The sequence below is a fragment of the Manis pentadactyla genome, chromosome 9, assembly GCF_030020395.1.
Source record: "Manis pentadactyla isolate mManPen7 chromosome 9, mManPen7.hap1, whole genome shotgun sequence".
Classification (NCBI taxonomy): Eukaryota; Metazoa; Chordata; class Mammalia; order Pholidota; family Manidae; genus Manis; species Manis pentadactyla.
Window position 1 is genome coordinate 121,742,574 of NC_080027.1, and position 14,775 is coordinate 121,757,348.

Genomic DNA, 14,775 nt, shown 5'->3' on the forward strand with positions numbered 1-14,775 from the left:
CTCTTGATATGATTCTTTCTTCCTTTGTCCAATTCCTCCGTATACAGTTGCTACCCAGCCAAACCCGTCTACTCACTGCATCCCAAACGTGCTTTGTACTTTCCTCCTGCTGTGTCTGCCCCTCCTGCTTACATCTTCCCCCTCCCTCTTCATCTATCAAAATCCTATCCATTTTCTTCAAGGTCTGGTTCAAATCCTATTCCTCCCTGAAAGTTTCCTGACCGCACCAACTGTGCCCCATCCCTTCTGTGGCACGCACTTGGTACCCACCGCGTATTAGCTTACGCTGAAGATTTATCATCATATTCAGGTGTCATTTTTTTCGAAACTAGATTACAAATTCACGTGGGAAAGCACCACTGCTGCTGCTGCTTTGGCCCAAGAGTCTAGAAGAATGCCTTATAAATGTTCAACAAATATTGTTGTTGAGGAGAAGGAAGAGCTGGAAGAAAGAAAAGATGTTGGCGGCAGCGGGTTATAAAGCAGCAGAGGTCTCTGCGAAGAGCACAGCAGGATAGCACCATAGGAGTATTCCTCTAAAACTCAACAGGAGAAAAACCACTACCTCAAAATAAAAGAACGGACTGAGCTATTAAAAGTAGGAGATCAAAACCAAGTGAGCTGTGACTGAAAGGTAATTTACAGCACATCTATGTAAAAAAAACCAGCCAACGCATTATCAATTAGAGTCCTGCTGGGCAATATTAACACAGATTCCACTTAAAAGAGACAATCAAAGGCTCAGCAGCAAATAGGAATACATTTATACTCTTCAAGGGCCAAAGAAAATGCAAGGACATCTTCCCTAGGAATGCTTCCTACCCTCAGTTTTACCTCTGCTCTCAATCAAACCAGGCCGAGAGGATTTCAGACATGAACAGTGTCCTCCCACGATTCAAAGGGATAAGGAAGCCATGTTACTTATCTTAAACAAAGAAGAATAAGGCAGAAGGGAATAACCGCGGTAAGTTCTAGCTGGAGCATCTCTCGCTCTTTCTTGGGGGGCTGGGGAAGAGGAGCATGATGGGAAGCCAGGGTCAGGCTCTGCAACGGAGTCAGAGCTGTGTGGGCCTTAATGAGGGTGTTTGCACTGAGCACAGGGCTCGAAGGACGAGAGACAAGCAGAGCAAGACAGAATAGGAAGCCAAGCCACAGCGTAATGGCTTCCGGGGTAAGAAGTTGTCCAAGGGCCTGGAAGCAAGCAGATCAGCAGCGTTTGTCCCTAACTGCAAGCACTGAAAACTAGAACAAAGTACCCAACCTAACCACCCAGTGTGAGAGGCTGAAAGCTGGCCGGGGTGAGAAACTGGCCTGGAAGAGGACGGGATGAATCCATGTGGACCAACTTCAGTCCTGGCCAACCCACCCCATCCCAGGTTGAATAGTTTCCACGTCCCTGAGAGGCGTCTGTCCAGAGCTGCTGCTGGCAGCTGCTCCCCTGGCAGCCCAGGGAGACAAATTCATGGCATTGCTGGGCCAGCAGCTGCTACGGCTCCGGGGGAGGTGACGAGTGCCCGTTGAGATGCTCTGGGCAGAGAATGAACTATTCTAGGGACAAGCCCTAGAGTCAGCAAAATCGAGGCTACACTTCATCCGCTGAATGAAAATACAGTACAATTGCCATTCCAGGGCCCCAGAAACCCACAGCCCTTCCTCTGCCCCAGTTCCTGAGACTTCAATTGCCTCCTGCCCCCACGCTTGGCCCATTTGTTCTATTTCCAAGGACACTACTTCAGTTGAGGAACATTAACCTCAGACCCACCACCATGTCTCCTTAGCACGTCTCCTCCTTCCAGTCTTTCCACTCCAACTGAAGGCAGGCATTGCTACCATAGTTACCTTTCCAATAATTATGTTCTTGCTCAAAAACTATCAATGGCTCCTGCAGGCTTTCCGAATATAGCCCAAACCTGTTGTCTAGCATTCATGGACCACTATAACCCGGTCCCTACCAACTTATCCAGGCTAATTTCACTACAGCATTTACTAACCCTGCTCTTCAGCAAAACAGAGTAGTTATCCACCAGCTTTGTTTTTCCCAGCATTGTGCCTTTATTGACACTGTTCTCTCTGCCTAAAATGCTTCCTCCCCCATCACCTTATCCTCCTCCTACAACGTCTGCATTGTCTCCATGGAATTAAGCTTATAGGACCAATACCTAGCTCGGGCGCTTTTATTTTTCCATCTCTCTTTGCATCTCTCACAATACCTTATACATGGGAGACTATCGATAAGAAACTGCTGGGATTAACTTTTACAGATCTTCTACTTGAAAGACTTCTGGTTCCATCAGACAACACTATCCTACCTTACCTTCTATCCTTCTAACTGCTTTAAAAAAAATCTCCCCATCTCCCTTCCTCCCCTACCCCCAGCCCCACTTCTGGAAACTTTTACTTCCAGCAGTGACTTTTATTGCTCCCTCCATTGGGTGTGCCTGCGCCTGGCATCCTGGTTTTAGCCCTTGGCTCTTCGCTTCCTCTTCTCTGAGTTCACATGCTTTCTTATCTTCCACATGCACTTGATACTGGAGGCTCTGCCATCTGTTGCCAGTTACCTCTTCCCTCCGTAGCACATCTCCCCCTGGATGCCTGAAGGCCTCCGCTGCCCTAAGCGGGAGGCTGTCCAAAGCAGGTTCGCTATTCCAAACGAGTCTCCATCACAGCCCCACTTCTACCACAGATGCCACAATTCTTCTACGTCACCAGGTTTCACACACTGGGTCACCATTACAGTTCTTTACCTGTCAGTCATCCAGTCCTGTTCAGTGTCCCAAATACTTCTTGAAGATATAATGCACCCTCCCCTCCATACCTTTTCGCTATCATATTGTGTACTGATTACCTCCACAAGCTCCATCTTGGTTTTCTCTGGAATAAAAATTCATTCTTCTACCATATCTTTCCTCATGTATCTCTCTCCACACAAGACCCCACAGGAATAATACTACTGCATAAAATATGAACTCCTCGGCTTGTCTGAGAGCCATTATTGGTTGTCTACTTATCTAACCTTACTTTCCACTCCTCTTGAAAATATCTTTCTACTGTTCTCATAATATTTTGCTCATACCTCCACTAAGGCCCCTTTCACATGATATTGTTTACACGTCTCTCTTTCCTGCTAGCCAAGATTCCGGAGCTTATCTTAGTCTCCATAGGAATCGGCACAGAGCACAGTCCCCAGTAGGTATTTAAAAGGGGTTTGTTGAATAAGCACATCGTCACTCAGGATAAGAACAGACAGGAAGCTGTTAAGGTACACTAGCTGTAAAGTGACAGCAAGTGGAGTGGAGAGGTCCCCCTCTTTCAACTTCTGGGGCACCTTGTACTTTAGTTCCACAACACTTACCTCAAGGCATCTAACTGTGTGACTTGTTTAAGCCGCTTCTGCCTTCTTGTGCCATAAGGAAGAGGCAGCGCTTGTTCACTGCTACGTCCCAAGGCACAATGTCTGGCCTGAAGGAGGTCAAGGGATGTGCCATGGATATCTGTTGAATGAATGTCTAAGAACCTTCCTTTTAATGACGCTGGATCCCTCACCAGTCCCTGCACCCCCTCACCACCGAGCACTCCTGCTTCCTCTCAGCTGCATACGCTGTTCCCTCCTACACAATCCAGCTTGAAAGCCTAACCGAAGTCCCACTTGCTTTGTGAAAACTCTCTTGACTATTCCAGATCCTTCATCTATCTCTGACGATTTACCTCTGGCCTCTTATCACACCTATATTTGACATAAAACCAATGATCTCTCAATGAGATCTTTATTGCTTTGTCCTCTAATTGCTTCCTATATTAAAAATCTCTTTCCCTCAACCAGGCACTGTGTTGGATATTGTGTCTCCCTATGGATACACACAATAAATTTCTCTTGTATCTTCCTATATCCACACAATACAGATGACGTAGCTGGCTCTTAATAAATACTCACTGGTTGCTTGAGAAAAAATGAAGCTTGGGGAAAAGCTTTATCAGAAGGGAAAACAATTCCTCCAGCCTTGGAGAAAACTCCTTATTCTTTGTATGTGATCTTAATCGGAGCAATTCAGGTTACTTAGGGATTAGTCCATCCCTACCTTAATTTGTAGTAAATACGTCCTTAAGCTGAGAATATGATAACTAAAAATCACATGCAATTTTAAATTTAGGAGGAGCTTTCCTACAGAATAAATCCAACTTTGAATCCATTTTCTAAAGCAAATGATTCCTCCCCCCAAGTCTTCATTTCTCACATGCTAAACTAACATTTTATTCTCTCAAGATTGCTTATCATAAAGAGAACAGGACTTGGGAAAATTAAGAGACTAAGAGCAAAACATCTGGAGGAAATTCTCATTCTGGCTTACATTGTGAATATCATATGTACTCCTCAGGGTTGGCTGGCAAAGGATAATTTGTGTCCCAAATTATTAGGGCAATGAGCAAAAATAGAAAATAGAGAAAAAAAGGTACACTTGGCATTAATTCTTAAATTCATTCATTCATTCATTTACTCACTCAATAATACTTAGTGAGCATCTATTACATACCACATATTCCCCTAGGCCCTGTGGGAGACTGAAAGACCAGTCAGAATCAGAATCAGAAAAGTTCACATAGTCCAGGAAGGGAAGATAATATAAGGCAGACAGTGCTGAATGCCCAAACAAAAGAACAAGTGAAATGTGGTAAGAATTCAGAAAAGGGAGAACATTGTTTCTTCAGGGAGAATCAGGAAAGTTTAACATAACAGGTTACATCTGAGATGGGTCTTAAAACATGGGTATGCCTTTGACATGCAGAGATGTAAAGAATGGGCACGTAGGCTCAAAAAGAGCATGAGCAAAGCCCTTTGGAATTAATGTTCAGTTTGGCTAAGACACAGGGGAGCAAAACAAGAAATAAGGTTGAAAAGGTAGTCAGGGCCAGACGTAGAAGGATCTTGTCACAGTAGATCTGACGGTGGGACCTGACAGTCTACACCTCTAATAACCCAGGTGGTGCTGATATTGGGAAACCACACCTTGGGTATCAAGAACAAAGAGAGTGGGGAGCCACTGCAGGGGAAACTGCCAGGACCCCCACTGTGTTCCAGGAAGACTAAATCTGGTAACAGTGGGTGAGGCACATGGGAATGGGGAGAAGCTGTAGACCATGGTCCTCAGTGCGTGCTGTTCACAAAATCACACTGCTAACTCAAGCCCTGTGCCCAGAAATCCTAGGTAGCTGGGCTGGAGTGGGGCCCAGATCTCAGCATTCTAAAAAGTTTTCCAGGGAATTCTAATGAGCAGCTGGGGTTGAGAAGTTTTGCCATAGATGGTGCAGTAAGTATGGCAATCACTCAGACAAGATGATGATGGTCTAAATGAGGGCAAGGGCAGTGAGAACAGAGTGAAGGGTGCAGTTGTATGAAATACTGTAAATATGGAAGGTATAGAGCCTAGCAACCATTTGGGTGATTTAGGTATATGGCTACAATACCATTCATTTCTTCTGGTTACACACAGTTTGGTGAAATGGTTAAGAACACAGTGTCTGGAGCCAGACTGCCTGGGTTTGAATTCCAGCACTGTTCTTTATTGACTAGGGGTGTGTGTGTGTGTGTGTGTGTATGTGGGAGACCTTGGGCAAGTTGCTTAACCTCTTTATGACTCAGTTTCCTCATCTGTAAATTGGAGCCATCACAACAACCAACATACACAGATGTTCCGGAGATTAAAGGAGTTAACGTATACATAAAGCCCTCAAAACCAGGCTTCACACGTCAGAAGAGCCATAAAAGTGTTTACTGTTATTAGTTGCAAGGTTCATCATTGATTCTGATCTCTCCAGGATCCTGAACTGCGTGTAAGACTGATCTGGAAAAGGAGATGTCCCCGAGAGAGCTCTTGATCCTCAGCCGCTCTGAAGTCCCTGGGTTCCCTGTTTCATGAACCCCGCTGGACCTAGGTGGCACACCCAAACCCCGCTTCCCTCCACCCCAGACCCCAGTCCCGAGATCTGTGAAAGTAACAGCCGGAGCGCCTACTTGAACTGCTGGTCCTTGGTGCTGCGCGTCTTGGCCAGGAAGCGCTCGGCCAGCTTCTCCAGGTTGCGGGAGTAGTCCATCTCGATCTCAGCCTTCTTGCGGAAGAAGTCCTGGAGGTCCTGCAACAGCTGCACGCGGAGCTCACACTGCTGGTCCAGGCATTTCATCTGCTCTGTGAGCTGAGCGCGTATCTCTGCAACAAAAACGGGGTAGGCCAGTCAGACAGAGATCCCGGGGAAAAAAACTACACGCCAACATGTACCCCTTCCATTTAGCTGTTCCCTGTCCTCTGGGAAACCTAATTTTTAAAAAATCTTAAAGCCTAAACTGGCTACATGACACGAGGCACCTCTAAAAACTCCACCAACTCTTTTCAGACCCCTGAAGAATGCTGGAACCAGGACTCTGCTGAATCACTTAGAGAAACTGCTCACTAGACATAATAATACTCAGAAATACCATTTATTGAGCAATTGACTGCATTTCTGGCACAGTACCAGAATTTGGGCTCCCTCCTGGCAGAGAACCTAAGGAATTATCTCCCAGCCATCCTATTCCATAGGTACTACTTTTATCCCCATTTTAAAGATGAGAAACTGGCTCTGAAAGAAGTCAAGTTGATAAGTGGCAGAGTTGGGATTCCAACCCGGACAGACTGGCTTTAGAGCCCAAGCCCCTTCTTTTATACTTTCTCCCATCATTTCAAAATGTTCTTCCGCATCTTCACAAAGTAGGGTGAGGGTCAGGATATTTCAATAGAGATAGAAAGAGCCCAGCCCAAGGTCAAAGAGTGATCAGGAACAAAACAAGCACCAGGACTTCTAGGCAAGCAAGCCATTCACTGTGAGTCAGACTCCAGTTTCCCATATCTCAAAATAAAAATCAGTTTCCAAGAAGTTAATTTTTTTCATCGACAAAGCACTCATATCTCTGTTGCTTCATCCTCACCAATGCTCGGGGCCTCTGCTGCATCAAAGCTGGACATATTTCTGGTGAAGCTCTAGCTTGGCACATTTCTGGCTGGCCAGAGGGCTGGTACAGGGCTACCAAACGCCCTCTCTGGAACTGCAACGATGGTGGAGGCAACCACGTGTGCCTCAGATGCAAGAGTCCATTTGTTACTGACAAGAGACCTGGCACCTCCTGGAAGCAGGTGCCAAGGCGGACTGCTTTCCAGCTCAGAGAAGGCCTGCAGTGCATATCCTGCCGAAGTCACAGCCCAATCCCCTATGAGTCACAACAGAGCCATTTCTTTCAACCCTTTCCCCTGCAAGCCTGCTCAGCTCCAACGCATTCGGATGTGTCAGAGACTCCAGTCCCAGGGAAAAGAGCACCTAGATTATTGTGACTTTCCTTATGCATGCTTCAAATTCATTTCCAAATAATAAAGTTCTAACAATGCTACATAATGCATGGGGGGCATCTAGAGTTTTCATCTGAGCTATGGGTAAGTCAGAGGCAAATACAGGACTGGGGACATGATATTGAAAGTTCTGCGAATGACTCCTTTTATGAAGCAGTGAGGGATGGGCCAACAATGCATTTAGCTTTGCTTTGGAGTAACTGGGGGTCCATAATCTAACCCCATCTTCATTTCTGTTTCTGTTTTTACAGATATCAGGATGTAGCCCAAGTATCTGGCCCTTTATGTATGAACTTAGGTGATTTACAGGTGCAGTTCTCACCCTCTTCATCCCCAAGTCTTCTTGCCAACCACCAACGCCAACCAGGTCTGCAATAACCTCACCTGAACTGAAACTGAGCACCAGAGGATTGTTTCAGACAGAAGGCTGTGCAGAAAAGCCGCCTACCTCATCACTCATCAAAGCTCTCTTGTTCTGTGTTTTTTTGGAGTCTGATTACAAGGGTGTTGCGGGGGAAAGATCTGCAAGAGGGCATGTCAGGCATCTGGTTCTTGCCAGGGATTTCTGGGCCTCTTAAAGGCAACAGCCCTTATTGAAACTTCCTAGAGGCAACTGTCCCCCTTCTGTCTGGTGATAGAAGTAGTAGCTGGCAGTCCTACCATTGGATGGGCAGGCTGTGGGTGGACAGGACAGTCATAATGCTCATTGTTTTAGTTACAACTTGTCCAGTAAGAATCAGGGCATCTTCGGTGAAAAGGCTCTTTATAGGTACCCAGGCAGTAACAGGTGTGCAAGAGGACGTGCTGGGCAATGGGTTTGCCAGCCCCCTCCAGGTCCCCTGTGATTCATTTAAGACTTTGCCTCAATATTCTCACTGATCAGGGGCATAGAAAGGAGCACTGTAGAATGGATGATGCCCACCCTCCACCAAAAGAGGGGGGCTAGGCAGACTGCCATGATTCTCATGACGGCCCAGGGGTACGCCACTCCACAGTTCCTGTCCCAGGAACCAGCACTTCCCAGGAGGCCTCTGAGATACTGATTTAGTCTGCAAAGCCCCCAGGCACATCCAGCCAGCTCAGAGTCCCACCCTGACTTCCTCAGGGTGCCTCAGTGAGTTGGTATTGCAATGCAAAGTGCATCCCCTCAGGCATCTCCTCCGGGCCCCTGGGGAGCAGGGAGCATGTATTTACTGAACACCCTCTATCGGCCTTTGCATACCTCATCTCCTTTCAGCTCAACTAGTCCAGAAAGTAATCTCCAATTATCCTGAATGCACAACTGAGAAACTGAAGTAAGATTTGTTGAGCAATCTACCAAAGGAGCATACAATTAGGTGCCAAGTAGAGTTGAGGCTTTTCTGATTTATCAAAGAGGCTGATCGTGGTCAGGGAAACAAGAGAAACAGAAGGCGAGCCTGGAGTGTCTGCAGGTATTTCTGGGGAAATCACAGTCGCCATAGCTCCCACCCCTGGAACTATGCCCTTGTCCACCTTCCCATGGGAGGGCAATTCAGGACCCAAGTCAGGTTTGTACTAGCCCACTAATTCACTAGCTGATGTTGCCTTGTCCACAACTGGCTGGATCTCTTCCCTGATCCTAGATCTACCCTACAAGGCATCTTTGGAGGAAGTGCTATTCTTGTCCTGTGAGCACACCCTGATGTCAGCCACAAAGCCCAGAGAGCATAGAAAGAGAAATCAAACCCCTGCCTGTGATCCACAGAAAAGAAGTCTCAGCTAACGGATACCACCTGTCACTGTGGCTGATTTGTGACAACCTCCTCTGAGCATCTTCCCCTGCCAGTAACCTGCCTAGAAGGAGAAGCCTCCTGGCCCCCATCCTCAGAGCATCCACACAGACCTTTAAGGGAGACTCCAACCACCCCCATCTCCAGACCTGCAGCTCCAGGACAGAATGGCTGCTCTGTCCAGGGCAAAATGTGCTGCTTTAGGCTTCGGCTGCTGCAGTAAAGAGAAACAATGGTCTCCAAGAGGCAGCTGTGCCAGCCCCAGTCCTCCATCCACGCACATGAAGGCGCAGGGAACAATAGGCCACTCAATGCCAGCACGGCTGGGCCATGTGCCCAGGCTGAAGGCCCCTCTGCACCCTGGCCTACCAATAAACTACAAGGGCAGAAAGAAGAAAAGGGTAATTTATAAAACATGGAGGAATTCTTCACAGTTCCATCGCGTGCTTAGGCTAGAAAGCACATGCACGTGTGTGCATGCTCAAAGACACACTCACACCACCCACACCATGCTTCGCCACACGAACTCAGGAAGGCTTTACAAATCCAGTTTACAGTTGGATGAGAGCTCCTGGGAGCTGGGCGTGCTGGGGTTCTTGTAGGTTCTGTCCCTAGAACTACATGGGAAGGAGTCTGGCTCTCACTTTCTAGAAGCAGCTGTATCCCACATATGAATGAATTCAAACAAAGCCAAGCAACCAAGGTCACATGAACTAGCTGGAGTGCTACATGCCAAAAATGACCTCCCCCGGGCACAGAACACAGCCCACAGACTCAGCAAACCTTTATGGGGGTCCCTGCTGTACAGCAGACCCTGTGTTAGGTGATGGTGATGGAGAACAAAATAGGCCCAAACCCCTCCCGAAGGAACATGGCTTGACAAAGAAGAGGCACAAAAAGAGAGCAAAGATAGTTTTATTGGTTTTGCTTTGAATATTCCTCACGAAAACACAGCCATGGTAAGAAGCCATAACCTGAAGACCAAAAATTTTTTAAATCAGTAGCAGACAGGAGAAATCAAGCAAGAAGCCTAAGAAAAATTCAGTGTCCCCTGACCCTTTTCCCTATTATGTTTTTAAAAATGAACACTTGAAGAAAAACTGCAGCTTCCCTTGCAAAATAAACCAAAGTTTTGGAACAAGTTTCCTGACAATCAGAGTTGACCTTCAGTTGAAATTTCATTCAAAGATTCAAGTCAAAATGTAACCCTATCATTCTGGAATTAGGTAATGGTGATGGTTGCACAGCCTTGTGAAGGTACTTAAAATACAAAGAGACAAAAAAAACTGAGTTGTACACTTTAAAAGGGTGAACTTTATGGTATGTGAATATATTTCATTTAAAAACTTTAACCCCACCAAATAGCATGTCCCATTGAGCAAAGGGGAAAACGGCCCTACAGACAGGTGCCAAAGCAAGGAAGGAATTCTTGGTTTCCATTTCTCCATTTGCGTGGGCTGAATCTAGATCAGCATTGAATATTCCTAAAGTAAATCTTGGAAGCTGCCCCTCAGGACAGCAAACTTGGCCACAACATTAAACTCCAACAGTAGATCATCATTCCATCATTCCTGAAGGGTGTCAGATCAAAACCTGGCAAAGGGTGTTTTTATGCATGAGTTCAAATCAGGATCAGCAGACATGTTCAGCAAAGCATCCCCTGGAAAGTGCTGGCTCCCTGTCCAGGCCTGGCCACTGCTGAGATCCTAACTACACCTGTCCTGGGAGCTAGAGGGCTCAGAGGAGGCTCATTTCCTTTTAAGAAAGATGCTGAAGGGTCACAAGAAGGATGAAACTGGAAGAAAAGCTAGCCCTAATGGAATGCTGATCATTTGACAAAAACAGTCAGGGCCCGGCCACCCTGACAATCAGGTAGAGTCTAAATCACAGAACACCTGCCATTGCAGGCGACACAGTCCTCTCAGAGCCGTCCTCAATTCAGAGAGCACGCAAGCGTTCACCAGTCAGCAGAATTCGGGGGGATTTTCTTCAGCCTACCACTTTCAATCCAGCAACATGAGCCCCTTTCTTTCCCTCTTTCAAAACTGATCTCCTTCGTGAGGAATTTTCTCTGATTAATTCACATAGAATTCCTCCTATGAATCCCACATGACTTAGGAGAAAATGGGGACGGGAAGGTAGGTCAGAAGAAAAATGTGATCTTTCAGGAGAGCCACAGAGGCACGTCCACCTTTCTCCTGGATGGGCTGGTACCTTGGGTGGCCGGAGCTGCGACACCCACAGGTTCCATTCAGAGCGTGCAAAGCGTTAACATCAGCCCATGTTCCCCACAGGGAACTGGCCGGACTGCCGTCTTTTTCCACAAAATCTGCCTCACCTGCTTTTAGCCCTTTCACAAACACATGACGTCACCTCAGCCATCTCAGGAATATTAATGCCTAGTACTCTCCAGCAGGTGTTACATAATAAGACAATTGAGGCTTTCTTCAGGCTCTACCCTCCATATCTCTTAGCAAGACCTCTTATCAGAAGGTTAATCAGCCCCTCTCAAAACTGTTTTCCTCAGGAAACAAAATGCTGGAATGCCCTGCCCCGTCTTGCTCTTTCCCCAGTGGTCTGCTCTTCTATAAGCTCAGTAATGGGAGGGCCCTTAAAAATCCCCGTCAGGCAGATGAGAGAACCACAGCCGGGGAGGGGAGGGGAGGGGACTGGCCAGCGATCGCAGGGAGTCAGCAGCAGATGTAGGCCTCGACCCCAAGTCCCTGGGTTCCCAACCCAATGTTCTTTCTCACTTATTCTTAGTGAAATCTCTATTTGAGCACCTTCTAGGTACTCTTGAGAATGGAAAGACAAAGGTCCTCCCTCAAAGTTAACAGGTTAGTTGGGGAGAAATAAGTAAAAAAAAAAAAAAATTAAAAACAGAACCGTCACAAACAAGGTGAAAAAATAATATAAATCAAGTATGCTGTGAGAGCAGAGGGAAGGGAGACATGCATCAGCCTCCCTTGCTACACTACCTCCAGTGACTGACGTTACTACTCATCGATGACAACCAGTGTTTCAAGAAGAGGCCAGCAAGCTACTTTCAGCGAAGCTGAAGACAGCAAGGACTTTTCCTTAGAATGTGACTGATTTGCCTCGTTACTATACCCTACTCACTACAAGGTGGAAGGAGACATGCGTTAACCCAACGGACCAACAAATAGCCGCTAAGCTTCCAGAGTATGTTAGATGTGATGGACACTGATTGTTCTTCCTTCTCGGCACCCACATCCTCCCTCACTCTCAGTCCACCTCCGCCCTCTCCAAAGAAGGTGGATGTGACCTCCAGGCCTGGGGATGAGAGCCCGAGACGGCCGCCACCATCTCGCCACCAGGAACGGAAAGCCTGGCTGAGAATGGAGCTGACCCGGAGCAAGCAGGGCTGCAAGGCAGGGAGAGGAAACTTGGGCCCCTGGGTCAAGCCCTGGCCGGACGCCGGCCTACCGCCCGCCCTTTGGGCCGCTCAAGCTGACTGACTCATTCGCTTTCGGCTTCAAATAGTTTGCACTGGGGTTTTGGTCCATCACAAAGGAGTCCTAATGGGTAACGTGAGGGATTCTGAAGGGCTGGGCAGCACGCAGTCCCCGTTCTCAATGAGCTTTCAACCTAATCGAGAAGACAGGATGAAAACATACATTCTCAAAAATTATACATTTATATAGTATGTGATTATGCTAGATATTAATGTATATTATATAAATATTTATGTTACTGCATACTGTAAGTACATGAAATTCAGAATAAATACTGCAAGTAAAAGTTTGAGGACCCAGAGAGAGCAGCGGGGACTAACATTACTAAAGTTAGGCTTCCTGAAGAAGTCTGTAAAATCCCTGAGAGACAGAATCGGGCTGCCCGGTTGGCCGGCGTACTCCTGGGACCCAGCACAACACGTGGCGTACAGCAGGCCTTCGAATCTGTGCAGGGAGGAAGGGAGGAAAGGAGGGGAAGGGAAGAAAGGAGGAAACAGAAGGCTGGACTAGTATTTTGAGGGGGGTAGAATTTGAGTAAATGAGGAGATTCCAAAGGAAGATAAATGTAAGCCAAGAGGTGGGAGTACTGAAGCACGGCCTCTTTGTGAGGCAACGAGGATGGTGGCTTAGCTAGAGCAAAGGGTGGCTGTGGGGCCCGGTCAGAGAGGAGGGTACACGGGGAGGCTCAGCTCCAAGGGCTAACAGAGTGGTCCGGACTTCAAGGGGCCAGAAATAGAGCTGGTGAAGGTTTATGCCATGTTGAACACAGAGCTGAAGGAAGATCAGAGTGGAGGAGGTCTGCTGGATGGATTCCTAGACCTTCTAAATTAAGGGACAAGTGGGCATTAATGAGCAAACCAGGCTGAATGGAACAGGGGTCAAAATGAGTAGAATTCCATGAGTGGAAAAAAGATCCCTGAACATACTCACTCTGGTCATTAGTCATGCAACATACTTTAAACCAGTGATCCTAAAGCTGGCGACTTCTAAGCTACCCCTTGCCTATACAGCGGTCATGTAAGAGAGATCCCTGGCTTCAAAGGCAAGATGGTCATCCTCGGGGAAGGAAGGAGCTGGGGTGGTAACTAGAATCCTGGACTTCCTGGCTTTGTTTTTTACTACAGTCCTCTCTGTTATTTTAAGTTTGACCATCTTCAAACCTGTCTGCCCTGTGCAGCAGACTGTCCCAAAGTTATGAAAAAAGAACCTCTCCTTCCCTTGCATTAACTTCACACGACCTAAAAACAATGCACGCAGCTTCGGAGACAGAGAAGCGGGCCAGTGGGAAGGAGGAGGGGAGAAATGGCCCTAAGCGTTTCCAAAGGAGGCTCAGTCATCCATTAACTTTCGGGCCCCCAAGTGAAGACCCAGAAAGCAACCTCATAAAGCTGATGAGGCGGCGGAGTGTGGAGAGGAATGTTTCAATGAACTTTAATCATTGTGATTGCTCTGGCAGGCCGCCTCGGCTCCTTCAAGTGCCTCAATAGAAAGTTACAGACAAAAGGCTCCCAAATGAACAAGCTGCCACATCAAATGCCAAAGTAGTAATTTTAGCTCCTAGGTCTTGCCTGAGATGTTTAAGAAACAGAATTCTTGAAGTCCAAAGTCTAGAATTAACTTGTACTGCAAACTAAAGATTTGGAACAAGATGACCAACACCTCCTCAGGGAAATGTCACCTAGTCTGATGTTCCTGATTCGGTGCCAGAGGCAAACTACAAGCCAGTTCCCAAGGACCATAATAATCAGCCAACAAACCCAGCAAATACTTACCTTACACTGTGTCAGTGCAATGATCCAAGTGATGAAACATTGGTACATAGAAGAAAAATATAAGACATTCTCTTGCCCTTGAGGAGCTTATATAATTCAACTGGGAAAAAAAAAAACAGGGAAGCTAAATGCAAAAGTACTCAACAGTATCTGACTAAGAAAAGCAATGGTCCCAGAGCATGCTCAGAGAGGTGGAGGTCAGTATAAACCAGCGTGGACCTGAGTTAGTCTCAAGGCCTTGAGCTGGGGAAGATTTAAAGAGATGTAAGGGCAATACAGGAAGGAGGGTTGTGGTTATTGGAGGAAAGGTGAGGAGGCAGAAATGGGCAGATCAGCCTCAGGAGGCACTACGACTTGAAGGTTTACTCAAGAAGAGTATGGGGGAAAAGGGTTGGAAATGCAAGAG

At 46.8% G+C, this 14,775-nt stretch overlaps 1 protein-coding gene across 11 annotated transcripts in view; it reads right to left on the bottom strand.

Moving 5' to 3' along the window:
* The window catches only part of SRGAP2 (SLIT-ROBO Rho GTPase activating protein 2), a 225,295-nt gene that overhangs the window by 130,252 nt on the left and 80,268 nt on the right, over nucleotides 1–14,775 (bottom strand). For all 11 annotated transcript variants that reach the window (XM_036909772.2, XM_036909769.2, XM_036909771.2 and 8 more), the window contains exon 3: nucleotides 6,008–6,200. In XM_036909772.2, coding sequence (XP_036765667.1) covers nucleotides 6,008–6,200 — 193 coding nt within the window. The remainder of the gene's footprint in view (nucleotides 1–6,007; nucleotides 6,201–14,775) is intronic.